At 52.1% G+C, this 26,934-nt stretch overlaps 5 protein-coding genes across 11 annotated transcripts; 3 read left to right on the top strand and 2 right to left on the bottom strand.

The window, feature by feature from the left end:
* Nucleotides 1–939: 939 nt before the first annotated feature.
* Nucleotides 940–8,832, bottom strand: TTC31 (tetratricopeptide repeat domain 31). Its single transcript, XM_029937654.1, has 13 exons — nt 8,697–8,832; nt 8,450–8,538; nt 5,355–5,457; nt 5,000–5,238; nt 4,744–4,827; nt 4,197–4,253; nt 4,019–4,099; nt 3,711–3,905; nt 3,409–3,460; nt 3,222–3,312; nt 2,995–3,136; nt 2,682–2,783; nt 940–2,501 (listed from the first exon to the last, which is right to left on the bottom strand). Exons 1-13 carry the CDS (start codon nt 8,734–8,736, stop codon nt 2,202–2,204), a joined length of 1,575 nt encoding a protein of 524 aa, XP_029793514.1. The 5' UTR covers nt 8,737–8,832; the 3' UTR covers nt 940–2,201.
* Nucleotides 8,833–8,852: 20 nt separating this feature from the next.
* Nucleotides 8,853–15,929, top strand: CCDC142 (coiled-coil domain containing 142). 5 transcript variants are annotated; one of them, XM_029937651.1, is made up of 9 exons: nt 8,853–10,062; nt 10,347–10,433; nt 10,511–10,660; nt 10,798–10,928; nt 11,001–11,114; nt 14,316–14,430; nt 14,635–14,812; nt 14,938–15,137; nt 15,248–15,929. In XM_029937651.1, the coding sequence occupies exons 1-9, from the start codon at nt 8,988–8,990 to the stop codon at nt 15,502–15,504; spliced, it is 2,307 nt and encodes a 768-aa protein (XP_029793511.1). In that variant the 5' UTR covers nt 8,853–8,987; the 3' UTR covers nt 15,505–15,929. The 5 variants fall into 5 exon arrangements, with proteins under 5 accessions (XP_029793511.1, XP_029793513.1, XP_029793510.1 ...); XM_029937653.1 differs by having other exon boundaries at nt 10,511–10,726; XM_029937650.1 differs by having other exon boundaries at nt 8,853–10,056; nt 10,798–11,114.
* Nucleotides 15,930–16,014: 85 nt separating this feature from the next.
* MRPL53 (mitochondrial ribosomal protein L53) lies at nt 16,015–18,370 on the top strand. 2 transcript variants are annotated; one of them, XM_029937656.1, is made up of 3 exons: nt 16,015–16,622; nt 16,723–16,835; nt 16,943–18,370. In XM_029937656.1, exons 1-3 carry the CDS (start codon nt 16,531–16,533, stop codon nt 17,074–17,076), a joined length of 339 nt encoding a protein of 112 aa, XP_029793516.1. In that variant the 5' UTR covers nt 16,015–16,530; the 3' UTR covers nt 17,077–18,370. The 2 variants fall into 2 exon arrangements, with proteins under 2 accessions (XP_029793516.1, XP_029793515.1); XM_029937655.1 differs by having other exon boundaries at nt 16,534–16,835.
* A 2,023-nt stretch (nt 18,371–20,393) lies between these two features.
* MOGS (mannosyl-oligosaccharide glucosidase) lies at nt 20,394–24,216 on the top strand. The gene is made up of 4 exons (XM_029937639.1): nt 20,394–20,958; nt 21,150–21,376; nt 21,831–22,027; nt 22,265–24,216. Exons 1-4 carry the CDS (start codon nt 20,616–20,618, stop codon nt 24,006–24,008), a joined length of 2,511 nt encoding a protein of 836 aa, XP_029793499.1. The 5' UTR covers nt 20,394–20,615; the 3' UTR covers nt 24,009–24,216.
* A 163-nt stretch (nt 24,217–24,379) lies between these two features.
* Nucleotides 24,380–26,866, bottom strand: WBP1 (WW domain binding protein 1). 2 transcript variants are annotated; one of them, XM_029937647.1, is made up of 5 exons: nt 26,593–26,866; nt 26,163–26,264; nt 25,528–25,630; nt 25,227–25,403; nt 24,380–25,056 (listed from the first exon to the last, which is right to left on the bottom strand). In XM_029937647.1, exons 1-5 carry the CDS (start codon nt 26,659–26,661, stop codon nt 24,602–24,604), a joined length of 906 nt encoding a protein of 301 aa, XP_029793507.1. In that variant the 5' UTR covers nt 26,662–26,866; the 3' UTR covers nt 24,380–24,601. The 2 variants fall into 2 exon arrangements, with proteins under 2 accessions (XP_029793507.1, XP_029793508.1); XM_029937648.1 differs by lacking the exon at nt 26,163–26,264 and having other exon boundaries at nt 26,593–26,862.
* Nucleotides 26,867–26,934: the final 68 nt, after the last annotated feature.

Raw genomic sequence — 26,934 nt, 5'->3', positions numbered from 1 at the left:
ACTTTCCCAGTTTCTGCACTGAAAGTCCCACACTCCAGGAAATCCTTCAGTCCCAGGAAAACCGGGATGGTTGGTCACTGGGCTTTCTAACCCTAGGGACTCAGAACTCTGACTGCTGGATTGGAACTCTAGCAGTTAGCAGTGTGGGGGTGGGGGTGGGTGCAAAATGTGGACAAGGTGTCAGGAGTCCCATGGCTCTTAGATAAGATTCAAGTCCAGGATAGGTCAAGAGATAATGGCGAGGGGACATGTCTTTGAGAGGCTGAAAGAGCAAGGAGCCAACTCGGGCTGAAAGCAGATATCACACAGCAGTGGTGGGTGCCCATTCTTTGAGGAACCCTAGTGGAATCCCCAGAGCAGAGAAGTGCCCCCCTGCTGCCCTGAACAAGGCCAGGTGAGTAGGCCTCTTATGAAGTCACCATAACAGAATCCCCTTTCAAGCAAACAACCACCTCTCCCCAGCTAGGCACGAGTGAAGCACTCCCAGCGCAGATAACTCTTGTTAGGAAGGTATGATTAAGTTAATTGGCTCTGAGCCGTAATCTTACCCCTCCACTTGAAGCCTCCTAAATTCTAGCCCAGTGCTTCCACCTCTCATAATCAAGGCATGGATGAACGAAACTGAAATCTCTCCCACCAAAATGGCCTCTGGGTGGTGTCTCCTCTGCCAGGTTCTAGAATAGTGCTTGGGCATTAGGACAGATCACCGAAGGCCTTAATGAAATACAAACTGCTGAGCCCTCTGTTGTACTTTCTGAATTAGAAGGTATAGGGTGGGGCCTGAGAATGTATATTTGCAACAAGTTCCTAGGTTGCTGCTGGTCCAGGAACTACACTTGGGAGAACCACAGTCCCGGAGCTCTGTATTTTGTGAAATAAGCAGCAACGTACTCATACCCATCTCTTTCCACCGTGGGAATCATGGATATGTAAGACAGATGCAGATAAAAATCAGTTTATTTAACACCCTTTATGTACCAGGCACTTTGTAGGTATTTTCTCATACTTTGACTTCCACTCCTCACAAGAGCCCTGTGAAGTAGGGACTGCCCCCATTTTACAAATGAGGGAACTGAGGCACAGATGAACCAAGGTGACCTGGCTAGTAATGGCAGACATCATTCTGCTATATTCAAGGAGCCTGCTCAATAAACAAAAAGAATTTGGGACAGCTCTATATAAAGGAGGTGTGTTTCAACACCTCCTATACAACTATGAATGGTGTTGAGCAAGACCACAAGGCAGCAAGAATCATTTATCCTGATGAATGGTTCACCCAGGCAAGGCATTCTGGAAGGCTTAAAAGTCCCCTGCAGATCCATATTTTGCTGAGGGTCCCAGGCAAGGCTAGGGAGGAAGAAGCCAGGGGCAGCTGCCAGGATTTTAGAGAACCAAAAGACCTTGATTCTTACAAAGGAAGTAGGGAATCATGGCCTTCTTTGGGGGCAGTAACCCTTGGTGGGAAAACTGCATAAAGGCTCATTACAAAACCCAGTTCTGGAGCAGAAAAAGCATGGCCACGGTAGCAGCTCCCTGGGGCCTGCCAAAGCGCCAGCAGCAGCAGGACAGCCAGCAGTGGGGAGACGTGATGTTATGAACTCTGCAGGCTCCAGGCAGGAGCTGGCGAGGCACTTTCCAAATGCACACTCCAGTGAATCTTCCAGCAGTTGGAGGAGTTGAGACTACTGGGCAAAGGAGAGGTCGGAATGTGCACCAAATGACAAAAAACAAGGCATGAGTGGTTGGGGCTAGAAGAAACATGGTGAGTGTTGGGCTCAGGAAGATGGAGCATCTATCAAGGTGAAGGGTGGGACTCAGGCCTCATTCATCACTGTGGCCCTGTTCCTGAGCATAGAGCTCTGGTTGGTGAGTGAGTCCCTTGGGGCCAAGAAGTAGAGCAAGGGCCTTATGCTCCCTGCGCGGTCTGTTATAGTCTGAAAGCCTGAACTTTTGTACAGTTCCCACCTTAGCCTTGGTGGGTTTTATATTTTCTTACTGCCCCTAGAGGAAGCCATCTGCTTTAAAACCAAAGAAAAATTTTTTCAGTAGTCATGGGGCTCCTTTCTGTCATCGGGTTTCTATGGCAAGAGGAATGACCACCAGGGGTGTCTTTCATTATGGTTTTAGAGTACAAGGTCTTAAAATACGCAGTGAACCGTGGGAGCACACATGGCCTTGACCTATGAGGGACAGGTCCTCTGTCATCTGGCCTGAGGTAGATGCTGGCGCCCAAATCCCAGCACATTCGAGCCCTTTGAGGGGCTCTGGAGATGGAGAGGGTGGGGTCTTCTACTCTGAGTCTGGGGGAGGGTCCAGTTGGAGTGGCTCAGGTGACATGGGGGGAAAGGCAAGGGTAGAGACAGAAGGCCAGGGGCTCTTGAAGCGGTGCTTGGAGGGCGACTGACAGATGGGAGGCTTGTGGCACCCGCCTCAGGATGGGAAAATGGCTGCGGGAACCCAGTTGTCAGATGTGGCGCCCGGATTCCTCCTTGCTGATCCAGCTGAGAAGGGAAAGGGAGGGGCGCCTGTAGATACTTTTCAGTGGCATAGCTCATGCCCTTCATCCTGCCCTTTCCTGCCCCTGCGACCCATCCGAGGCAGAAGGGAGCAGGGCACACTGTGGAAATCCCGGCCATTTCTCCTGCTGCCCCCTCAGCGTGACAGCGGGCTGGTTTCCTCACCAGAGCAAGGTGCAGAAGGCAAGTGTGGAGCTCCCGGGCTGCGTCAGGCTGGGAGCCACCTCTCAGAGTCTCCTGGAACACAGCAGCTGCCTCTTCGAAACGCTTTGGTCCCATAGGGATTAGAAAGAGCAAGGCTTAGGTATCAAGGAGGTGACGGAAATTAAAACTGCCCCTTACTTCAAACTTGCCTCAGCCTCTAGTACTACTAACACCGTGACGCTGTGGTACTGGGAATTTTCCTAGAAAACGCACTGTAGACCCAATCCCTACCCAGCCCAGCCAAATCCTTTACTTCCAATCTCAGACCAATTACCTGCAGTCCCATCAAGGCCTTGCCCAGGCGGAAGAGGCCTCGGGGCCAGCCAGGTCGCAGAGTAAGGGCCACCTGGGCATCAGCCAGGGCCCACGTCGGCTGACCCAGCCGCTCATGGCAGAAAGAGCGGTTTCCAAATAACCTGATAAAGAGAAAGTGGCCAAAAGTCTGGATCCTCAACACTTTGCCTTGGCGGTCAGGGCACAGAGCTAAGCCCCCACACTCACCGATGATCCCGGGGGTTGAGCTTCAAGGCCTCGGTGAAGAGAACCACAGCCTTGTGGTAGAAGCCATTTTGGGCCAAGCTGGTACCCAACTCTGGGGAGAGAGAAGGTGGGAAAGTTCAGATGGGGCTATCCCAGGGAGGGCAGGGTAAGGAGGAAGAGAGAGAGAGAGAGAGAGAGAGAATCTCACTTGCCAGCTCCTGGCTCTGCTGTAAGGCAGCTGCCGGCAGTCCTGGAGATGCCTAGGGATGGGGAGCAAAGTCAACTGGGACTCGAGGCCTCAGCCTCCCCGACTCCTTCTCCTTTGTTCAAACAATGAATATTGCAGTCAGCATCACCCAGCTTATGTAATTTTTATGATAGTTCTGCAAGATGGTATCAGGCCTACCTTCCTGCAGAGGAAACTACCCAGGGTCAGGGGTCTGGGGATGGAGCTGGACCCCAGGTCCTTTGATTCTAGAGCCAGAGAAGTCCTTCTACTGGTCACCTCACCTCTGCTTTAGGGCTCTGCCTGGGGCTTTCTTCTATTGGAGAGCTCCCTTCCTCCTGGCCCGTCTTCTCTTGAGGGCCCAGACTTTTGCTTCGGGGCTCCTGGCTCAGTCCCTTCTCTCTGCGGGCACTGGGGGGCCAATCCCCAACTTTGCGCAAAGCCAGAGACACAAAAGTGCTAGACAGATCCAGTAAGTCCTGTGAGCAGAAAGGAAAGTTAGGAGGGAATGGCGATGAAGTATGTCATGGAGCAGGTGGAGGGACAGGTGGGAGTGGGCAGAGACCAAGAAGGGAAGCAAGAGGGCTCTCACCTCTTCCTCACCACACTGTCCCTGAGCAGGGTTCCCGGGGCTAGATGGGGGACTCCCATCTCCATCTGGGGTGGCCTTGACCTGAAGGGAAGGCAGACAGGGATCCCTGAGATGCCTGTCTTCTCAGCTCCCACTCTCCTGGCACTGAGTGCTCCCATACCTTCCTGTAGACACTCACCTTGGACTCCCCACCCTCCTGCTCTAAGCGCTCCTGTCGCCTGCGATCCTTTTGACGCTGCAATGATAATGACAATGCAATGATGCTGATGATGTATTATTTGAACCTTCTATGTAAATACACACACACACACACACACACACAATTTGTATCTTGAAACCAATCCTTCACGTGTACGACACAGATTATATGACATGTACTGGGTTAAAAGCTTTGTATACACTATCTCATCTAATTCCTGCAACTCTAATGAGGTAGGTTTTGTGTCATCCTCATTTTACAGGTGAACAAGCAGACAGGAGAGTCACCAGGCAGAGGTCTCACAGTAAGAAAGAGGCAGATTCCAGCCCAGGCAGTATAGTGTGACTCCAGGACCACCCCCCGCAGTGCTTCCATGAGACCTTCCACCTCTGGGCTCTGAGCCCGCTGGCCCCTTTCTGGCAAGAGGGTCCACGACAGACCATGCTGAGTTCTTTCCTACTCTCACAAAACTTCCCTCTTTCTCTCTCCTAAATCCCTCCAGGCTCCCACTCCTGCCTCCAGCCACCTTCTTCTTGAGTCGTTTCTTCTCTGCTTTCTGTTTCATGCGCTCCTCCTCAGCCACCAGCTCCTCAGCCAGGTGATTGGCTTCCTGGAGAAGGAAAGGCAGGTGACAGGAAAAGAGACAGAGAACAAGAAAACCGAAGGGAGGCCAGGAGTATGAAAGGACCCTGAAAGGTCCAGATTAGGGGAGAATACAGATATGGGAATATGGCACTTGGAGGAGCCCTGGGGGAGGAGAAGCCCCTTGTTGACAGTCTCACCTCTTCAGTCAGCAGGAGTTTCTGGGGCATGGTCACCTCAAGCAGGCTGTCTGAGCCACCGGAGGCAAATGCAGAGGCAGATGGTCTATGAGGGCAGGGCGCATAGGGCTCAGACCCTTGAGGAGGATACAGGAAGGACTTTCGGAGACCACAGTAGGTGCCCACTCCCTCAGCCCCTTTGTCTATGTCACTCTGTCCAGGCTTTTTAGCCTCATCACAGAAATGGTCCAGGAGGTAATCTGTCAGGAGAGAAGGATAAGGGAAACATAGAGGAACGTGAGAGAGGAGTATGTGAGGGCCAACCCTCCCCAGCATATCAGCCTCAACCCCTGGGCCCGGCCCCTGCACGCCCCACCATGGTGCCACAGCTGCAGCCGCCCACTGCTCCCATCCACATGGATCCGGTGCAGGCCCTGGGGATCACTCTCCACAAGCCGTCGAAGAAAATCCACTATGTCCTGGGAAGGGGAGAAGAGGGGAGGCTGGTGTTGGAGGGAGCTCTGGGAGAGAATGAGGGGCTTGGATGGGTTGACCCCTCCACCATGGCAACCACAAATCAGCCACCCAGCCTGGAGAACCTTACTGGCTGACTTCTCCCCACTCAGCACCTTAAGACACACTGCTCTGGTTTGTCTGGTGAGTCACCTCCTTCGCTACTCTCCTGCTTCCCCAAGGTTCTGTGCAGCCTTTCAGTCCGGCCTTTTCCATCATACAAGATCTCTTCCCCTTGACCTGCCAGTAGGTCAGCTGCACTGAGGCCCCAGAAACAGATCCTTCCTACCTGCTCTTCCAACTATGTCCCTTGTCATATCCCTGAATATGAGCAACCCCATATAACCCACTCAGGAGCTACCACATGCCTAAATGAGAGAGCCTGGCTGGCCTCTCCCCTGCACTTCATCTGTTTTCCCCCAAACCAAGCTCTCAGCAGTTACTTCCCTACTCAGCAACTAACTTCCAGTAATTTCCCACTGCCAAGGCCATAGGCGGGACTGAGTCTTGCTCCTCAGCCTGGGATCTGGAGCCTTCCAAAACACTCCATGGCTGACCTTCCCAATCTTCCTTTGTAATTCTCTGCTTGGCTGCTTTCATCCCTCTGCTGTCAGGTCCCTTCCAGGATCTTTCCCCCAACTGTCCCCTAATCCTGGCTCTGAGCTTCTCATCACATCTTGTCTCACCTTCAAGGTCCAGTTCAAATTTCACCTTCCTTCAAAGCCTTCCCAGACCTCTTCATCTCCAATAATCTCTGCTCTCACTCAGTGCAGCTATACTCACATGCTCTGTGTTACACAATTTAGAACTGTATTATTCACTGCTTTTTATTGCTCCCTCAATTGGTGAGAAGCATGGAACTGGAAAGAACACTGTCGTGAAATGAAGCTGCTTGATCTTAGTTCTGGCTCTGCCACTGCCTGGCTGTTTGATTTTGGACAAGTCGTTTAGCCTCTCTGAACCTTGGCTTCATCATTCACAAGATGAAACAAGGCTCTTCAAGACCTGGCCCATTACGTTCTGTGGTTCTTATGAGAATCACTTCCCCAGTTAGTGTAAGCTTTAGAGGAGGACAGGAGTCATCTTGTTCCTGTGTGGCCTAAGCAGGCCTAAACAGAGCACACCCCTTACTGGGTGATGGCCCACTGACTGAGAAACTTAGAAGCCACATGAAACTCCAAAGTGCTAAGCTGATGCATAGGAAGGACTTGAGATCACTGAGGTAGAGTCGACTTTCTAAGCAGTTTTAGAGCCAGGGTTTCCACAGGAAATCGTCCTGACTCAACAGCATCTTCATTTACACTGCTGTGCACTTTTATCAAGACTTAGTCTCAAGTTCAATCTCCTGTGGGGTTTCTTTCAACTTCCTACCTGGTCTGGTCTAGCCATTTTTAAAAACAAAAAAGGATTACTTTGACCTTCTACCTCTCCCCAAACCACAATCTATTGCTACTCTCTTAATTCACCACATTGCTGAACATGATCTAGCTCCTCAGTTCTTCACGAATCATCTCCCTACCCTCTTGGCCTACCTCTACCTACAGCAGTCAGTGGTCTCCTCTGAAGTTTCTGCAACACACCAAGTGTGCTCTCACCTCCGGAGTTTGCACTTGTTAATTCCGCTCCCTGGGATGCTCTTTCCCCAGTGAATGCTCACCTTCAGATCTCTTCTTAACCTTCTCCAGGAGGCCTTCCCTGACCACTTCCTTTAAGAAGAGAAGTTCTCAACTCCACTCAGCACTCCCTGTCCTTCCTGCTTTACTTTTCTTTGCAGTTTTCATATTTGGCAAACTATATTATTTATTTGTTGATTGGCTGCCTCCACTAGACGCTTCTAATTCAGTGGAAAAAAAGATTTTTGTCTGTTTGGTTTACTGCCGTCTTCCCAGTGCCTCAAACAGTACCTGGTATATAGCTGGTGTTTAATATGTGTGCTGAATGAGCAAAAGCAGAGAGATTGGTGAGGAGACTAGTCTAATAGAGATGTAGTCAGGAGCTGGGTCTGAAGAACCCTGTGTGAGTCAGTGAGGTTGGACTTCATCTTGTCAGTGATGAGAGTAGATTGCTCAAGTGAAACAGCACTGGGGAATGTGAGTCTAGGGGTGGAAGGTTTAATTAGCAGGCCATTAGGACTGTTCAGGCCAGAGAGAATGAGTTCTTGAACTAAGGTCATGGCAGTTGGAGCAGGAAGGGAAAACGATGGGCTTGAGTCAAGAGACACTTCTGAAGCGGATTTTAGTGATTAAATGTGTGAGGTAAAGGAAAGGGAGGATTATGTACAATGATTCTCAGATTTCTGCTTTAAGCAACTAGAAGTCAGTTTGTGTTGCTAACCAAAACTAAGATTAGAGGAAAAGCAACCAATTTGCAAAGATGATGATGAGTCAACTTCTGGACTTGTTGAGTTTGAGGTTTTGGAGATCCCCAGAAAGCAGTTGGAAACACAGCTCCTCAGGGCTCCTAAATCTGATCCTTCCCTCAGTAACCCTATCACCTACTTGAGGACATTCAAGCCTCTTTGCCAGACAAAGCCTTTCAAGCCTCTCACTTTCTTTCCCACTTCATTTCTTACAGTTCCAACCAAACCGCTCAAGTCTCACTTCGGTGAAGTTCTCTAAACTTTTCCTTGCCTTGGCGACTTTGCTCACACTGTTCCCTCTGTTCATAATACCTTATCCTAAGAACTCTCACCCACTTCCCAATCCTCAACTCAGAAACCATCGTCAACTCAATCCCGCCTACTTCCAGCATTTATCTAGGCGGCGTGGTCCCCGGGGACCCACGCCCTCCAAGTGCCACGCGCTTCTCTAGGGCCCGGCTGAAGGCTGCGCAGCTGCGGAGCCCACAGAGCCCTCCGAGCCCTGGGAGGTGCCCGGCAGCGGCGGCGGTCAGCTCTGCCGGCTGGAAAGAGGCGTGACCAAGCTACACCGGAAGAGGGGAGCTAGGAGTCCCTTTTACCTCTGCGCCGTAGTCCTCAGGACCGAATTCCTTGCAGAGTTTGGGGACAGCAGCGACCTCCAGCGGGCAGCCAGGCCGCAGAGGGCAGTCTATAGTAAAGGAAGGCAACTGCGCGTCACGGTGCTCGGGTTGGATGGTCCGCAGCCCTCCGCCCACCGCGTGAAGCACAAGACCCTCCTGAAAACAGACCCAGGTGGGGCTGTCCCTACCCTCCTGGACCCTCTCCTGTCTAGTCACACCTGCTTACCTAGCTTTATCCGCCCCACTGTCTTCGGAATCGGCGCCATCTCCCGATAACAGTGACCCGAAAGTGAAAGATGATCTGGTAGTTGATACCCACCGAAGGGCGGAGTAGGACAGAATAAGCTACCATCTTTGTTAGGGGCAGAAGCCTCCAATTACGGAGCGCGAGAGAGTCCAAGACATTCTGGCGGCTGGAAATGACGGCTCCAGGGATGGGGCGGAGTCACGGCGGCGGCGGGCGTTAGGCGGTGCCGGCAAATGGGAATCGTTAGATTCGTTCCGGACTCAGCATCCCATGGCCCAGGCGTCTCGCTCTGGTGGCCTTCTGCCTCCGCTCGCTACCATGCCGCCGTTTGGGGCACAACCCGAAGGCGCTGTGGAGGAGCAGTGGGAGAGAAGTCAGGGGGGCGCTCTTCGCGGGGACTTTCGTGGCTGGCCATGGCCGCCGGTTGCCGGGAGCATTCCCTGCCTGGACCCACCGCCTAGTGGAGTTCGGGGAGCAAGGCCGTGGTGGGCTGCGCCGGCGCCTGCAGATGCTGGAGAGCACCAGGAGGCGGGCGCTGCTGACTGCTGGCGGGAGCCGGCCGCTGGCCGCCCCATTCCTCCCGCCCTGCAGCGTCTTCGGGCTGTGCTGCTGCGCCTGCATCGCGAGCGGGAGCAGCTCCTTCAAGCCCGGGACTGCGCCTGCCAGCTACAGACGGCCGTGCGCCTCCTGAGGATCCTGAGTCCCGGCGCGCCGGCCCCTGCCTCCAGCCCCTTGCCTCAGCTGTGCCGCGACCTGCTGCTGCACCCTTCCCGTGGGGCTGTCTTGCGAATCGGCCTACGGGAGACTCCCGAGCCGCTACTCCTGGCGCGCCCCGTTGGGCTGGCCGCTCAGCGCCTGGATGCTGCCATCGAGATGCAGCTTCGTGCTCTGGGTCGGGAGCCTGCCAGCCCGGGCCTGTCGTCCCAACTTGCTGACGTGCTCTTGGCACTTCCCGCCTACCACCAACTGCTGAGAAAAACCTTGAACCAAATCCCGGGGGCTGCGCGCCCTTTCCCACCCCTTCGTGTGCTCCACCTCCTGACGGGAGAGCGGGGTTGCCTGGTGGCTGGTCAGCTAGATGAGGCCCTCAGGGGGTCGGGCTTGCGGGACCACCTCCGAAGTCGGTGCCAGGAGGAGCGGGAGCTGCTGCCCGGGCTGCTGGGGCTGCTGGGGGGCGCGAATGATTCAGTCAGCATTGGACGGGGGCTTGGAGGGGCTGGAGCCCTGTGGAGCCAGTACTGGACCCTGCTGTGGGCAGCTTGTGCTCAGAGTCTGAACCTAAGTCTAGGACCATGGAGGGACCGCAGGGCAGCTGCAGAACAGCTGAGTCAGGCACTAGGTCAGGGTGAGTGATGGGCCTGGGTGGGCATTTAGGAAAACTGGGGTCTCTCTTCTCCCTAGCCACCTCACTCCCCTGCCAACCAGACTGCAAAAGCAGGCCCTTTAGAATGAACGCCCCCACCCCATCCCCTCCTCCCCACAGATAGTTCTGGGCTTTCAGGGCAAAATCTCACTTTCCACTCAAGTCTTGAGTCTCGTGGAAGCCGCCCCTTTCCCCCCATCACTGTGGGCAGTGGTTCTGGAAAAGGGAGGCCTTCTCTTCAGGCTCCAAGTCATTTCTCCCACTAGCATCCCTGCCTCAGGAGTGTGAGAAGGAGCTGGCTTCTTTGTGTCGCAACCTACTTCATCAGTCTCTTATCTGGAACTGGGACCAAGGTGAGAAGGGAGGGGCATTGCGAGTGACACGGCCCAAGATTGCCCCTTCCTCATCAGACCATACCCCTTATCCTCAGGCTTCTGCCAGGCCTTGGGATCTGCTGGCGAATATCAGAGCAGCCGTCCTTCATCCTCTCATACCACTGAACTTTTGCAACAGCTCTTCCCTCCTCTCTTGGATGCCCTTGGGCAACCCAGGTCCGGGCTGCTCCTCTGTCAGCCTCCAGGTGAGACAAGGTGCTGGGGATGGAAGAACAGAACAGTGGAAGACATCCTCTTTATTCCTTCACTCTGTTCAGAAGCCTGCCTCCTCCCAGAGGGGCTGGTTCTGTGACCCTCAGATGGTCCATCCTCCTCTCCCCAGATCCTGCACCCCTTGCTCTAGGGCTCTGTACCCTGCAGACCACCTTCCTCTGGTTTTGGGGTAGAACTCAGCAGCATCTGGCAGCGTGGGCCCCAGATTCTTTCCTGCTCCTGATCCAGAAGGACTTACCTGTGAGTAGCTGGGAAGTGGGCAGGAGAGGAGCCTGGGCTGGGCTGAAATCTCACATCCTGTTTCTGGCAAAGCCTCTATTGCATGAGGCAGCAGCTCTGTCTAGATTGGCTTCAGAAGAAAGCTTGTCCCTGGAGGTGGAGCAGCAGCTGGGCCTGGAGATCCAGAAGTTAGCCGCACAGATCCAGGTGAGACGAGCAGGGGCCCTGGCAGTGGCAGTTTAAGAGTCTGTTCTGTGCCCAGCTTCAGGGTTAGGATGATGGGGGTGGTGACGGCGGTGGAACATCCCAGGGACTTGGAATCTCCCTGGAGTTACTGCTGGGTTTGTCTTTTCTTGCTCTGTTCATTTTTTGTTCTTTCTTTACCTTGTTGTTATGGAAAACTTCAAACATATACAAAAATAGAGAGAAGAGTATAATGGACCCCCATATTCCTACCACTGAGACTGTACCGGTTATCACCTCCTGGTCAATTCTGTTTCCTCTGTATGTGAGACTCTCATTTTGGGACATTAACAGCCACTAATGATTACTACCTAGATCCATTATTTCATTAAAGGGTGCAAAATGGTGATATTCCAATTCTATCATTTCTTCTTCATTTATTAGTTGAACTATTCATATAAAGTGAAATTTGCCTTCATTAATTTCTTGGTTACTCTGAAGTATATTTTATAGAGAAAAAGCAAGATAAATGATTGAATCTTTTATTTACTCGCTTTGATATGTTTCTCTTTTCTAAATATATAGCATATATTTTTAACAAGTAATATATGTCCATAGTTTAAAAAGTAAAATAGAATAGTGGCGCCTGGGTGGCTAGGTTGGTGGAGCATCTGACTCTTGACTTCAGGTCAGGTCATGATCTCAAGAGCATGGAGCCTGCTTGAGATTCTCGCTTTCCCTTTGCTCCTCTCCCCACCTTGTGCTCACACTCTGTCTCTCTCAGAATTAAAAGAAATTTAAAAAAATAATAAAGGTGAAATATAATATCATTTTAGAAGGCTTTTAATGAAAAAAGTAGCACTTTAATTGGCCCCTACCCCACCTCTGATTCCTGTTCCACAGTGATAACCTTCATTTGTCTGTCTTCTAGTATTTTATTTTCTTCTAAACTTATTAATAAATTTGTCTGTCTTCTAGTATTTTATTTCCTTCTAAACTTATGAATAAATTATTATGCTTCTATTTTAATTTTCCCCCAATATCTGTTCCTACTATGGAAGATGTTTCTCTTTTTGTTTTCTCTTCCTGCCCAAGTTTCTCCTCTGATCTGAATTACTCTGCCCTGAATAGGGGTATGGCTACAGAGTTCAGACTTTGTCTCTCTGCTTCTTTTCTCTCTGCATTCCTTTTATTTAAAAAAAAAATTTTTTTTAAGTTTATTCTTGGGAGAGAGAGTGATACAGAGCATGAGCCAGGGAGGGGCAGAGAGAGAGAGGCAGACACAGAATCCAAAGCAGGCTCCAGGCTTTGAGCTGTAAGCACAGAGCTCGATACAGGGCTCAAACTCACAAGCCGTGAGATCATGACCGGTGCTGAAGTCAGACTCTTAACCGACTGAGCCACCCAGACATCCCTCTCTCTGCCACTCAGATGTTCCTGCTTACCACAATGTCTTGGTGCTGTGCACTGCTTCCCCAGGGCAGGGGTACTGGAAGTGAGGGTGGGCAGTCCATAGTTCCTTGGGGGAGTAGTGGGGAGATGGCCTGACCAAAGCAGAAGTCCCCTTTGTGTGTGTATGTGTGTGTGTGCATGTATGTGCACATGTGTGCATGTATGTGCACATGTGTGCATGCATGCATTCATGCACAACACACTTTTGTCCAGAGGTGGAGAGGGGACTGGAGAAAGCAGGACTATAGAGAAAGCAGGTTGGCATCAAATTGTGGAGGGCACTGGTCACCAGCCCACAAAATTTTGGCTTTGTCTCACAAGTGATGGAGAGCCATGGGAAGAGCAGGAGTGGAACAGTGGAGACTATGATAGAATCTGATACAGCTGTACTAGTCAGGTTAGGAGATGAGGAAACGAAAAAAAGGGTCCAGCTCTTGGTAGTTGTGAGAACAGGGACAGTGTGGACTAAACATTGTGTAAAGGACTCTGCATGCCTTGTTCCTGTGCCTGGATGGCACTGTTGGATGTCTGCTCTGGGCATTCCACTGCGTGTGGCACTGGGATGGAAAAGAATCAGACATTGTGAGCTTTCTCCCCACCCGACTGTAATGTCCCAGACAGAAAGACTATTTCATAGTGTGACCTTGTATTTCCTCAGAGTGTTGAATGCAGAGAAATTCCTAACAAATGTCAGTTGACAATAGGGTAGTTTCCTTGGTATAAATAAGGAAGAAGGGGTTTTGGTTTTCAGAAGAGAGCAAGAATTTGGATTTAGGATAGGCTGTTGTCAGGATATGTACTAGAAGCCACATGGGCTCTACTTCCCCCAAGTCCAGCCCCCAAGCACCTTCCTCTCTTCAGGCTTACAAGCATCCAGTTACCTTTTCTTTACAGAGCTACATACCCCATTTTCCCCATTTCTTGGGGTTCTTCTCCAAAATGGGCTGTAGAGACCCCCCTTTTTTAGTTTTTCTTAATTTTCTTTGAGACAGAGCAGGTGGGGGAGGGGCAGAGAGAGGGAGAAAGAATCCCATGCTGTCAGCATGGAGCCTGACTCGGGGCTCGAACTCAAGTGAGATCATGACCTGAGCTGAAACCAAGAGTCGAATGCTTAACTGACTGAGCCACCCAGGCTCCCCAAGACCACAGCAAAAACATAACCTATCAAAGCACAGAGACCAAACCAGCCCATGGGCTTTTTTTGCTTTATGGGTTACACTGTTCTGGAGAAATGGAAGTAGGGTGTAAAAATATTTAGTTTAAGGACATTCCAAAAGGTTCTGAATCTCAGAAAGTTAAGTGCTTGCTCCTGGTCTGCATATAGTTCTTGCCTTCCTTTCATAGATTGTAGAGGATCATACACTTCCCCCTTTCTTTCTTCAGCCTCTGCCTGTCTGTAGATCATGCAGACCCCTCTCTCTAGTATTTGCATTTAAACATTGGTAGTGGTGAGGATATCTTCCCCCTTTTTCCTATTAATGTTCCTATAGCGTAAAATTAACCTGGAGGATTTCCAGACTCCGAGCCAAGCTGAGAAAAGCAGGGTAATCCTATGGCAATTGTCTATCATCTTTTCTGGGTCCAGGCCTTTAGGAAAACCCAATAAAGTTGAGGCATCTCTCCTCAGAATTGCCCAAGCCCAAAGAATTATACATACAATTCTGTTCTGAGGCTTTATGGAAGCCAGGTTAAATACCTCAGGTTTAGAAGAGCATCATAATTTGACAATTCCCCAACAGAGAAGCCCCTTTTACTTTCTCCATATCTCCACAGCTCCTGCCTGAGGAGTCACTAAGTCTCTTTTTTCAAGAATGTCATAAACAAGCCACACAGTGCTTTGAACTCTACATGCCACGGGGCCGGTACTGGAGGCATCGTCTCTCTCCCGGTAACTCCTCTTTCCAGCATCCCCTTCCAGAGTTCCAGGGGGTAATAATGTCCTGACTCCTTCAGATCCTGGCTCCACTTATCTGTTTCTATCCTTGTCCTCATCTTCTGTGTCCCATCCTACCATCTTCCCCTGAACATTCCCTTAAGGGCTCAACATGTCTCCATAGCCTCATATCCTGTCCTTTCTCTTCTCTCACTCCAGAACTGCCCAGCATTCCTAGTGAGTATGCTGGGTTGGTGGTTCGCACTGTACTGGAGCCTGTGCTGCAAGGATCGCAGGGATTGCCACCCCACGCCCAGGCCTCTGCCCTTGGCCAGGCACTGACAGCCATCCTGGGTGCCTGGCTTGACCACATCCTCACGCACAGGATCCGGTTCAGGTGGGGAGAAAGGGAGGCAATGGCAGAGGCCTGGATGGAACTGGAAAATGGGAGGGGGTATAGGTGGGGCAGAGCAATTAGAGAGGCAGTAGAGGCAGGTGGCCACATTGTACCTTGGCCTTCAGCCTGCAGGGGGCGCTGCAGCTCAGACAAGACTTCGGAGTGGTTCGGGAGTTGCTGGAGGAGGAGCAGTGGGGTCTGTCCCCCGAACTTCGCCAGACTCTGCTCACACTCAATATTTTCCAGAGGCTGGATGGGGCCCTGCTGTGTCTATTCCAGCAGCCCCTTCCCAAGCCTGAAGTGCACAGGAGGCCTCCCTGTTGCTGTGAGTCACTCTGATCCTCTTTGACCTGCCCCATCCCCTGTCCTCATCACTGACCTCCTATAGTTGTCAAGGGTGGTCATACTGCCTGTCTTCCATTCCTGCCTTACTAGGTACATGCAGTGAGGTCCAGAACATGGAATTGCCCAGCAGCAGCCTCAACAGCCTGGAGAGCTTGGAGCCCCCTATTCGGCCTGGAGCACCCCCAGCCCAGACAGCTCAGCTGCTAAGCACACTGTGGGGAGGGGGACCTAGCCCAGAGGCTTACCTGGTGGGAAATCAGCAGGCCTGGCTTGCCCTGAGGCAGCACCAGCGTCCCCGTTGGCACTTGCCTTTTCTTTCCTGCCTGGGGACCAGTCCTGAATCCTAAGGAGCTTGGGACCAGGAGCCAGAAAGTCAGAGCTCCCCATCTCTGGCTGGGAAAGCCCAGGTATTTCAAAGTGTATATTAAAGAAGCCTACAATTGGGAGCTTGGAAGAAAAGACACCTGAGAACCACAAGCTACATAGAGCCTGGACTTAAGAGCTAAGACTCCAATATCACTCCAGTGCTTGGAATCCAGAGTAAAGGGCCAAACACCATAGTCTAGAAGCTGGAGGTTAGCATCCTTGGGAGGCTCAGGCCTAGTTCCCCAGCAGTGAAGACGTCTCAGGACTAGGCCCTAGGAGAAGGGCTATGGAGTTGGATCCCTGGGGAAAGGGGAAGAGAAAAAGTGATAGAAAGCAGAGAGCCTAGATGCCACTTCCTCTAAAGTCCCAGAAGCCAGAATAAACACACAATTCATCAGGAACCACAGAGTTGGAATAGGCATTTCTACATTTGGATCAGTCCCAAGGGTTGTATTACCCTATGCTCCCTGTCTCGTTACTATTTTAAATCACTTAACAATATTAGGCTAAAGGACCTTCACGTTTAAACTTTGGTTACTCAGAGTTCAACGTGTTTGATCTTGTTACCTGAGTAGGGCTTACCCCCCCGGTAGCTGTATAATCCCTGCCATGGCAGTGTCCTCACCAAAGGGACCAGCGCTTGAGACTGTGTTAGCCTAGATCTGGCACAGCAACGTACGGAAAGGGAAAGGCCACAGAAGATGGACGTGTTCTCGGAGCCAAGCGCAAGGCTTTTATACTATTTATTGTCTTCACCGTGGTACAAGAGGAGCATTAATGATAGGTATTTACTGGCCGCTTACTTTGGGGCCCTCCATACGCTGTGTGGAAACCACCTCCCTCCCCACAGGCCTTCATCCTCCTCTCGGGGTGGGGCGCCCAGGGAACGCTAGCTCGGGAACTGCAGAATCGGAGAGCTGCACACTGAAGAAGCCCGGGGTAGGGAGGGGGGCGCGGCGGTAACGGACACTTCCGCCCGCACGAGGCCTTCCGGTGCGGAGGTCACCATGGCGGCGTCCTTGGCTCGGCTCGGGCTCCGGTCTGTGAAGCTGGTTCGGGTTCAGTTCTGCCCCTTTGAGAAGAATGTGGAGTCGACGAGGTACGAGGCGGAAGGAAATGGGGACGGGAAGGGGCGCGCCTTCCTCCCGCTGGGGGTCTAGCCCTCTCGGCCGGGCGCTCAAGCTCTTTGTCCACCGCAGGACCTTCCTCCAGGCGGTGAGCAGCGAGAAGGTCCGTTCCACCAACCTCAACTGCTCGGTGATTGTGGACGTGAGGCACGACGGCTCCGAGCCCTGCGTGGACGTACTGTTCGGTGGGCTGTGGTGGGGAGGCGGGCGGAAGGGGCCCCAGGCTGCCCGCGTGCCCTCAGTCCGGCCCCCGCCGCCCTCTCCGTGCCTGACTCGTTTATTTCTTCCCCAGGAGACGGGCATCGCCTGATTATGCGCGGCACCCACCTCACCGCCCAGGAAATGCTCACGGCCTTTGCTTCTCACATCCAGGCTAGGGCTGCGGCGGGCAGCGGGGACAAGCCAAGCGCTGGTACCGGACGCTGACAATGCAGAAGAGATCAACAAGCCGATTTTAGCTTGGGGATTGCTAGAACACTAAGCTAAGAGTTTGAGGGACTTCATCACTTATCACAATCTGGAGGGCCACGGAGCGCCAAAAAGAAAAAAAAAAAAAGCGAACCCTGTGACTACTGATCCAACCAACATTTCTGAAACGAGACACGATCAGAGAGGGGTCTGCACAAACTTGAATTTATTTCATTTTCTTACCATCACTCCCTGCTTAAACCTCTTGAATTTGGCTTTTCCCCACCACTCACTCAAGGTACCTCTTAATAGCCAAATCCAGTGCTGTTTTTCTCGGTCCTCGGTCCTCGTATTTCCGTTTCAATAGCATCTGCCACTAATTAATTGACTCCCTTGTGGAAGTTCTCTTCCCCGGGGGCCTTTTTTTCTTCTAGCCATAAAATTGTACTTCTCTCATCCTTCATTTTCTTTTCTATTTGTGAGCATTTCATCCTGTCATAACTTGAACTCGGGTTAAATCCTACATTTCTGTTTGGCTCTAATCTCAACTACTGTGTTATAGTCAGCTTCCCTACTAGCGATTTCCTCCAAACCCCACCAGCACTCTTTGTCCAAAATAGAATTGATAATCTTACATACACATATACTTGTCTTTCCTCCTGACTTCCCCATTCCTTCATCTGCTTCATCAGCTCAGCTACCTGGGCTGGAAACCACAGCATTACTCTGCTTCTGCCCTCTCTCTTTCCCTGCATATCCAGTTAGTCAATTCAGAATATTCTTTTTTAAACAAAAGCTTCTGAAATGTTTCTCTGTTCCCATTCACTTTCCTGTATCAGTGTATTCTCCCACCCAATCTCCTTTTTTCTGACCATTTTTGCTGCTGCTTAATTTTGTCTTTCAAAGCAGGTCACTACTTGTTTCACACTGTGCCTAAATGTGTTTTTCATACTGGATTACCAACCCATTCGTATGGATTATGAAATTAATTTAGAGGGTTAAATCAGCCTTTCAAAAACACAGTAAAGTAGAATAAAAAGTATCAGAGTTCATGCCACAAAGTATTCTTTTAAGAAATGTAAGCTTTCAGCATAATCATGAATATATACATATAAAACATGAAGTATGTTTATGTATGCATATCTGCAGGTAGTTGGTTGCAGAATAGAATTGCTTCTTACCATGGGTTATAGGAAAAAATGGTTGATGACTCCTGGTTTAGAGAACTTCAGAATGCTTACACAATCAAGGATGTCTGGACACTGCCTGCTGTGTACTTTGCCAAATACATTTTCCATGACTTTGGTATGCATCACTACACTGCTTCTCTGCGTAAAAGGGTGCTATCTTCAAGAGCTCTTTTTCCCCTCCCCCTTTAAAAAAGAAACTACTGAAAAACAAACCAAAAACCTACCAGGAGGCAGTATGGTGTAGTAAAGAGCCAGAATTCTTAGGGTTGAAATCTTAGTTTTGCCTCTAAGTAGTTCTGTGATTGTGGAAACATTACTTAAGTCTCTCAGTGCCTGTTTCCTCATTTGCCAAATTGGGATAATAGTACCAGTCTTCAAGGACTGTTGAGAGAATTAAATGAGTTGCTATTTTTAAATGCCTAGAACATTACCAGGAACATAAGTGTTATCTAAGAGGCCTATGTTACAGCCAAAAGTATACTGACAGCCTAGATTTGAGTTCGCCCAGCTCGATGGCTAGCTGGCTCTTCTCTCTGGCCAAACTTTACTACTTTCCTCATCTGTAAAAATGGGGGTGGTTCAGACATTGCTGTAAACATAGATTGAATGCTGGCACTGTGAACTTGAGGTTGGGGCTGTTTTCTCTGTGTCCCCAGCGCTTTGCATAGTGCCTGATATACGGTGTGCAATTAACATTTGTCACATTTACAAATATTTACCATCTCCCTTGAGCCTGTAACTGTGGTTAGTACTGGGATACAAAGATTAATAATGAAACCCAGGTATGTAGTAAGTGCTACAATAGACATGTGAATTAGATGTAATGATAGCAAGGAAGATAAAGACAGGAGTGACCCATTGGGTTTGGTCAGAGGTGATTGTTGGAAGAGTAAAAAGTCCACCAGTGGAGGGTAGGGCCAGATGTCAGATTATAGCAAAATACAAAGTGGATATGTGTAGCATAAAGTATTAGCTTTATATAATGAATTTGGATGGGAGGTGTGATAGTAGCTAAAGTGGCATAATGAGGTTGAGTAAGGTTTTTTAAAGGATGATAGGGACTTGTACTTTATGAAAATACCTTTTTAAAAAATATATTGTTTATTTTTGAGAGAGAGTGAGCAGGGGAGGGGCAGTTAGAGAGACAGAGACAGAGGAGACCTAGGATCGGAAGCAGGCTCCAAGCTCTGAGCTGTCAGCACAGAGCATGATGCAGGGCTCAAAGCCAGGAACCCTGAGATGGTGACCTGAGCTGATGTCAGGAGTTTAACCCACTGAGCTACCCAGGTGCCCCTTTTATGCGGAGCTGTTGGTGTCACAAGTTAACTGTGAATCTGTGTTGCTTTTCTGAACCACCAATTGTTAACTCTTTTAGGTCCACCTGAGGTGCAAATGTGGCCTTCTTCCTACAGCCTTTCTTGACCTGACTATAAGCTATCCTTCCCCTAAGCCCCTTAGCTTCCTGGTTTGTAGAAAAGGGGCGGTGGGGGGGGGGGTGCATTCTCAAAGTGCATGCACCACCATTCTGGACCTTTTAGGGTTCATCTAGATAAGGAATCCTGGACTGAGTGGATATCTGATTTCTCTAAAGTTACAAGTTGCTTAAAGACTGCTGGAACAGATTTCAGGCTTCCTTTTGGGTCCACTCTTTTATTTAACATTTCATTTATGAGAGATGGAGAGAGACAGAGCATGAGTGGGGGGGGGGGCGGGGAGCAGTGAGAGAGAGAGAGAGACAGAATCTGAAGCAGGCTCCAGGCTCTGAGCTGTCAGCACAGAGTCTGATGCTGGGCTCGAACCCACGATCCATGAGATCATGACCTGAGCCAAAGTCGAATACTTAACCGACTGAGCCATTCGGGCGCCCCATCCAGTCCATTTTAGATACACCTCGGCTCCACGCTAGTCACTTCCCGGCTCTGTGGCCCGGACAAATTTATTTTAATTTTCTAGGCCACAGTTTTCAGCCACCTGATTGGGGCGGGTTAGGGGGCGGCTAAATGTCAAAACTCGGGAAGACGTCTCAGGTTCTTAATAATCACTTGGAAAACAAAACAAAAAGCCAACGTGCGATTACTTGTATCTACTAGCCTGTGAAATTCGCGAGGACGCCAAAGAAACGTTAACTAAGGATAGAGCTGGTCCTAAACCACGCTGAGACAGCGGTTCCGGCTTTGAGACTAAATCTTACGTGGCGAGGCGGGACTTCCGGCGGGAGGAGGAAGTGGAGTAGGAGGCGCGGACCCACAGGTGCGGGTGACAGATCTGTGGCCTCCCGGGCGCAGCGCGCAAACCGGAGAGGCAAGGCAGGACCCGGGCTCCTTTGCCACCTGTCCGAGCACTCCGCGACGCGACCTCCGTGCCAAGATGGCTCGGGGCGAGCGGCGGCGCCGTGGAGCTCCGGCAGAAGGAGCGCGGATAGCTGAAAGGGTGGCTCGGGGCGGCCCCGCACGACGGGGCGGTGGGGCTCGTGGCTCTGTCTGGAGAATGGCTCTGGGCGTCGTGGTCCTGTCTCTGGCCCTGGGCCTGTCAGGATACTGGCTGCTGGCGTGGCACCGTGTGCGGCGGGCAGTCACACTGCACTCCGCGCCCCCGGCATTGCCTCCCGACTCTTCCAGCCCCGTTGTGGCCCCGGACCTCTTCTGGGGCACCTACCGCCCTCACGTCTACTTCGGCATGAAGACTCGCAGCCCGAAGCCCCTCCTCACCGGTAACTGGGCCTCGGAGCGGGCGGGCATGCAGGCGGACTCCTAATTTGGGCGCCCCAGTTTAATGGCAGAGCAAGAGTGGGGAGGGGTGGTTCAGAAGAGTTATGAGGAGGGATGATCGTGAAATTCTCAAAGACCCAGAGGGACAGGTCTCCTGCTCTCACTTTGACTTACGTGGCCATTCTACCCCCAGGACTGATGTGGGCGCAGCAAGGCGCCACCCCAGGGACCCCTAAGCTCAGGCACACGTGTGAGCAGGGGGACGGCGTGGGTCCCTATGGCTGGGAGTTCCACGACGGTCTCTCCTTCGGGCGGCAACAAATCCAGGATGGGGCCCTAAGACTCACGACTGAGTTCGTCAAGAGGCCTGGGGGTCAGCACGGAGGGGACTGGAGCTGGAGAGTGACTGTAGAGCCTCAGGTCAGGGCCTCAGGACACCCTTCCCCCAGCCCATAGTCCCTCCACCTTTTCTTTGCTGCCAGCAAACTCAGTGTGTTGTGAAGGTTAACAGCAGGGGCTCTGAAACTGGCTGCCTGCCTTAAACACTTGCCTGTATGACCATCTCCATTTACTTTCCATGAGCCATGGTTTCCATGTCTGCAAAATGGAGATACAAACAGCACTTTACTCATAAGATTGTAGGAATAAAAGAAAATGATGTGTAAAGTTCTTAGCATAGTACACAACACAAAAACTCTATTTCCCAGAAAACCCTGTGCCAATCTCTATACCTCATCTCACTGGGTCACTGACCCTCACCAGTGCAGATGTATGTTTACCATGTTGCTCCTGCCTGGTGTCCCTTTGAGTAAGGCTGGATTTTCAGGAGAGACTACTAATCTAATGCTGTGTTTTTCTGTCCTTGGTCACCCAGGCCTCAGGTACCTCTGCCCTGCCTTTGGTGTCCCTGTTCTTCTATGTGGTGACAGATGGCAAGGAAGTCCTAGTACCAGAGGTTGGGGCCAAAGGGCAGTTGAAATTCATCAGTGGGCACTCCAGTGAACTTGGTGACTTCCGCTTTACACTTATGCCACCAACCCATCCAGGGGATACTGCCCCCAAGTATAGCAGGTAACAGGGGAGAGAGTGTGGGGTGATGGTAGGGGTGGTACGGATGCTGGCTTAGCCTGATTTCTATCTCCCTCACTCTACTCTCTTTCCACCAGTTATTTCCCTTCTCCCTAGGCTCCAAGTCCCCGACATTGCCAAGACCCTCCCATCTTGACTCCTGATCACCTCTTATTTCTCTTTATAATCCCCACCTTTTTCTCCTGAGTAATATTTCCTATTTATCTTCTTCCCTTCAAGCTACAATGTCTTCTGGTCCTCCAACCCAGGACTTCCCTTGCTAACAGAGATGGTGAAGAGTCGTCTAAATAGCTGGTTTCAGCATCGGCCCCCAGGGGCTTCCCCTGAACGCTACCTCGGCTTGCCAGGATCTCTGAAGTGGGAGGACAGAGGCCCAAGTGGGCAAGGACAGGGACAAGGGCAATTCTTGATACAGCAGGTGACACTGAAAGTCCCCTTTTCTGTGGAGTTGGTGTTTGAATCGGGCAGTGCCCAGGCAGGAGGAAGCCAAGCCCTGGCACGGCTGGCAGGCAGCCTGCTGACTCAAGCCCTGGAGAGCCATGCTAAAGCCTTTAGAGAGCGCTTTGAGAAGACCTTTCAGCTGAAGAAGAAGGGCCTGAGCTCTGAGGAGCAGGCTTTGGGTCAGGTTGCCCTCAGTGGCCTCCTTGGTGGGATTGGCTACTTCTATGGACAGGGTCTGGTGTTGGCAGACATGGGGATTGAGGGGTCTGAGCAGAAGGTGGACCCAGCCCTCTTTCCACCTGTCCCTCTTTTCACAGCAGTGCCCTCCAGGTCATTCTTCCCACGAGGCTTCCTCTGGGATGAGGGCTTTCACCAACTGGTGGTACAGCGGTGGGATCCCTGCCTTACCCGGGAGGCCTTAGGCCACTGGCTGGGGCTGCTCAATGCTGATGGCTGGATTGGACGGGAGCAGGTACTGGGAGATGAGGCCCGAGCCCGGGTGCCCCCAGAATTCCTGGTGCAACGGGCAGCCCATGCCAACCCCCCAACCCTGCTTTTGCCTGTAGCCCACATGCTAGAGGGTGGTGACCCTGCTGACTTTGCCTTCCTCCGCAGGGCCTTTCCCCGTCTGCATGCCTGGTTCTCCTGGCTCTATAAAAGCCAGGCAGGGCCAGTGCCACTATCTTACCGCTGGCGGGGCCGGGACCCCGCCTTGCCAACCCTGTTGAACCCTAAGACACTGCCTTCAGGGCTGGATGACTATCCCCGAGCTTCACACCCTTCAGCCAGTGAGCGGCACCTTGACCTGCGGTGCTGGGTGGCACTGGGTGCCCGCGTGCTGGCGCAGCTGGCAGAACAGCTGGGAGAGGCTGAGGCAGCTGCAGAGCTGGGCCCACTGGCTGCTTCACTGGAGACAGAAGAGAGCCTGGATGAGCTGCACTGGGCCCCAGAGCTAGGAGTCTTTGCAGACTTTGGGAACCACACAAAAGCAGTGCAGCTGAAGCCCCGGCCCCCCCAAGGGCTGGTGCGGGTAGTGGGCCGGCCCCACCCTCGCTTACAGTATGTGGATGCCTTGGGCTACGTCAGTCTTTTTCCCATGCTGCTGCGGCTGCTGGACCCCAACTCATCCCGCCTTGGGCCCCTGCTAGATGTTCTAGCTGACAGCCGCCATCTCTGGAGCCCCTTTGGTTTGCGCTCCCTCGCAGCCTCCAGCCCCTTTTATGGCCAACGCAATTCAGAGCATGATCCTCCCTACTGGCGGGGTGCTGTGTGGCTCAATGTTAACTACCTAGCCTTAGGGGCTCTCTACCACTATGGTCATCTGGAGGGTCCCCACCGGGCCCGGGCTGCCAAGCTCTATAGTGAACTCCGTGCCAATGTGGTGGGCAATGTGTGGCAACAGTACAAGGCCACTGGTTTCCTTTGGGAGCAGTACAGTGACCGGGATGGGCGGGGTATGGGCTGCCGCCCTTTTCAAGGCTGGACCAGCCTTGTCCTACTGGTCATGGCTGAAGACTACTGAAGGGGGGGATGAAAGGGGAGCCAGGCCCCCACTCTGGCCTAAAGGGACCAGGTTCCTAGCTTCTGCCCCCAGCCCTCAGATGCCAGTGCTTCAAACTTTCCTCAGCTCATCTCAGGTGTCTTCTTACTGTCATCCCACATAGCCCTGGGGTGAATGTGAATTCAGAGTCTATTTTTCTAAATAAATTGGAAAACCATGCCAGACTCTATTGCTTTCGCCAGTTTTGCCTCACCAAGAAGTCTTAGCTCAGTCCAGAGCTTAGAGCTGCCTGCTTTTCTTCAGAGAAGGTTGGGAAAAGTAGCCATTACTTGTCCCCTCAAATCCAGTCAGGTCAAGTGCGATGCAGCAATTTCAGCACTAGTCCACCCAAATTCACAAGCAGCTGGTTCACATCTCTTTAATGAGATCAAAGGCTCCTGTGTATGTTTTAGGGGGTAGAGCTAGCACAGTCCCCTAAACACTGCCACTCTCCTCAGGACGCCACCCCTTTCAGGCAGATTCGAGGAGGCAGGGAGAGGCCAAGGAGAACTCGAGGAGTTGGGGCCAGGGCTGTTTCTGGTGGGCAAGTAATCCACCCACCCTCGCAAAACTGATTATGGGATGTCCCCTTCACTGTAAGCTAGCTCCACAGGAGAGACCTGGGGTACAGGATCAAGGGGCAGCACACGAGGGTCCTCCAAATCTGGTGGGGTGGCACTAGCCCTAGCCTCCTTGATTGGCTCACCCTCACTGGAGTCAGGACAAGGGCAGAGCTCAATACCTGAGTCACCAGTCAGGCGGCGATAACGGCAGGAAGGGGGAGTGGGGGCAGGGCTCACCCCTGCCTCAGGCTCATCCTCTTGATGAGGGGGGGCACTCTGGTGGGAGGAAACACCTTCCACATTTGTTCCCTCGCAGTGGACAGGGCAGCTAGAAGCAGAGGAGCAGCAGGTACGTTCACTGGAAGCAGTCAAGGGGCAGCCTGAGGCTGCAGTGTAAGGAGGCGGCGGTGTGCCGGGGCGGTGAACCACATCCTCATAGGCTGGGGGTTTGAAGGCGCTGAGAAGGCCTGCAGGAAAGAATGGCATGGTTGGTGGGGCAACCAGCAATGGGGTAGTAGTATTTTTGCTATTTGGAAAAGTGTGCTTTGAAATGTCTATACAGGGAATGTGGGGATGATTTGGGGTTCTGGGTTGGGAGGGGCCACTGGTGGTGATCCCAGAGCCTCAGGTCACTCACGAAGGTCAAGCAGTGAACCGGAAGGGACAGGGCCAGCCCCATGGCATGCCCCATGGTAGGCCAACAAGTTGATCTCACGCTGCCGCTGCTGTTGCTGCAGCCGGAGTTTAGCTCGTCGATGACGGAAGGCGCAACAGCAGCTAAAGAGGATGAGGACAGTCCAGAGCAGCCAGAACCCTGCAAGGGGTAAGGGAAGGTCTTAGATACCTCCCAGGCAGAGAAAGATCCATGAAGACTGGAATTTTGAAGCCCAAGGGCAGGTGGGCAGAAGGACCCAAGAATAGCCCCCTTGGAGACTCACACCAGAGCTCATAGTAGTAGGTGCAGCAACCTGTCTCCCCGCAGCAGTGACCACTCTCACAGAGGTAGGGCTGGTTGTTCACTCCTGGGCACAGCTCTCGAAGCTGGGAGCAAGGAGGCACTTAGAACCAAGGGAGAGTCCAGCCCCAGGCACTGTCCACCCCCACCCCGCTGCATGCAGGGACACAGTCCCACCCTGTGAACCAAGCTGACCTCAGAGAGAGACCTGTGGGGAAGGGAAGAGTGATGGAGAGAGGAGTGTTCAAATGTCAGAAGGGCTGTCGAGATGAAGGGATTTGGAATAGCAAGAATCTGTCTAGAGAACTAAATGCAGTGTGGACATACAAAGAGGCAGATTTCAGTTCCGCATATAGGAGACTTCTCTCACACTCAGGCTGGCTCCCCAGGGTGTTTTCTGTTAACAGAGTGTCTGAGCAGAAGCCAGAGGGCAGTCTGAGCCATCTCAAAATCTCAGACAATGGGTAAGGGGTTTAAGGTAATTTCCAGTGTGAAGATGCTTTCATCCTCCTACCCCAGGCTGCCTCCCCACCCCCAAGCTGGATCTTTCCACCCTCGAGTCTCAAGCTTCCTAGGGTAGAAGAAGGGCCATATGAGACCCAGAGCAGTGCTCCCAACCAGATGGGATTGCTGGGGATGATAAAGGATGGCATCCAAGGCGCGAGTCTGCGTTCCAGCTCTTCTCCAAATTGCTCCCTCAAGAGAAGACGCTGCAGGACTCTGTTGTGACAACAGGCACACAGAAAAACATCACAAATAACTGTTGCAAGACAGAGGGAGCTTCCCTGAGCCTCACTATGCCTTTGGTCACTGGAGAGCCACTGCAAGCTTCCACTGCAGCCATGGGATGGGGTCTAAGAAGCTGCAGGCAAAGTCAACTGCATCTACGTTACGAAGTTTAGACAAAGAGTAGAAGGGACATATTTAGGAACTTCACAGTACCTTTGGCTATGTGGGTTCCTCCCCAACCCCGCAAAAGGAAGGGACAAGGAAAGGGGAAAGAGAAATAAATGGCTGTCGTGATAGGCTTTTGGAGCAGTTGGGATACCTGCTGTTGCGGCACCCGAAGTGCCCCCCAGGCCTCCTCGCTGCCGTTCCTGCTGCTGGCCTGAGCCATGCCTCCACCTACAGCCCCCTGTAGACCACAGCCTCCTCTATCGCCAGGCGCCCCGCCCCTGCCACCTCTGCCATGGTCCCTGCCCGGCCCATCTTCGCTGCCGCCACCATCACTCCGCGGCCGGAGCTTCCATCCGGGGAGAGCGCTGCCAACTAGGACCCAGATTGCTCGGCCCTACGAATCAGCAACGCCCGCCAGCGGAGGGGCCAATAGGAACGGACCAGAGGTTTCTCCCAGTGACCAATGTACTGCAGCGCCTCTGCCACTCTCCCA

Source organism: Suricata suricatta, chromosome 4 (genome assembly GCF_006229205.1).
Source record: "Suricata suricatta isolate VVHF042 chromosome 4, meerkat_22Aug2017_6uvM2_HiC, whole genome shotgun sequence".
Lineage (NCBI taxonomy): Eukaryota > Metazoa > Chordata > Mammalia > Carnivora > Herpestidae > Suricata > Suricata suricatta.
The sequence above is the reverse complement of the archived record's forward strand: the minus strand, read 5'-3'. Positions and strand labels throughout refer to the sequence as shown.

Coding starts and splice junctions, on each gene's coding strand:
- TTC31 (XM_029937654.1), bottom strand. CDS start 8,736: ATGGCGCCGATTCCGAAGACAGTGGGGCGGATAAAGCTAG. Junction 3,461..3,710: donor GGCAGAGCCCTAAAGCAGAG/GTGAGGTGACCA, acceptor CCCCATCCCTAG/GCATCTCCAGGACTGCCGGC. Junction 2,502..2,681: donor GCCTTCTGCACCTTGCTCTG/GTGAGGAAACCA, acceptor TTCCCTTCTCAG/CTGGATCAGCAAGGAGGAAT.
- WBP1 (XM_029937647.1), bottom strand. CDS start 26,661: ATGGCTCAGGCCAGCAGCAGGAACGGCAGCGAGGAGGCCTGGGGGGCA. Junction 26,265..26,592: donor TTCGGGTGCCGCAACAGCAG/GTATCCCAACTG, acceptor TTGTCACAACAG/AGTCCTGCAGCGTCTTCTCT. Junction 25,404..25,527: donor CTACTACTATGAGCTCTGGT/GTGAGTCTCCAA, acceptor TACCCCTTGCAG/GGTTCTGGCTGCTCTGGACT.
- CCDC142 (XM_029937649.1), top strand. CDS start 8,988: ATGGCCCAGGCGTCTCGCTCTGGTGGCCTTCTGCCTCCGCTCGCTACC. Junction 10,063..10,346: donor GAGTCAGGCACTAGGTCAGG/GTGAGTGATGGG, acceptor TTCTCCCACTAG/CATCCCTGCCTCAGGAGTGT. Junction 11,115..14,315: donor AGTTAGCCGCACAGATCCAG/GTGAGACGAGCA, acceptor ATATCTCCACAG/CTCCTGCCTGAGGAGTCACT.
- MOGS (XM_029937639.1), top strand. CDS start 20,616: ATGGCTCGGGGCGAGCGGCGGCGCCGTGGAGCTCCGGCAGAAGGAGCG. Junction 20,959..21,149: donor CCCGAAGCCCCTCCTCACCG/GTAACTGGGCCT, acceptor TTCTACCCCCAG/GACTGATGTGGGCGCAGCAA. Junction 22,028..22,264: donor ACTGCCCCCAAGTATAGCAG/GTAACAGGGGAG, acceptor CTTCCCTTCAAG/CTACAATGTCTTCTGGTCCT.
- MRPL53 (XM_029937655.1), top strand. CDS start 16,607: ATGTGGAGTCGACGAGGTACGAGGCGGAAGGAAATGGGGACGGGAAGG. Junction 16,836..16,942: donor CTGCGTGGACGTACTGTTCG/GTGGGCTGTGGT, acceptor TTTCTTCCCCAG/GAGACGGGCATCGCCTGATT.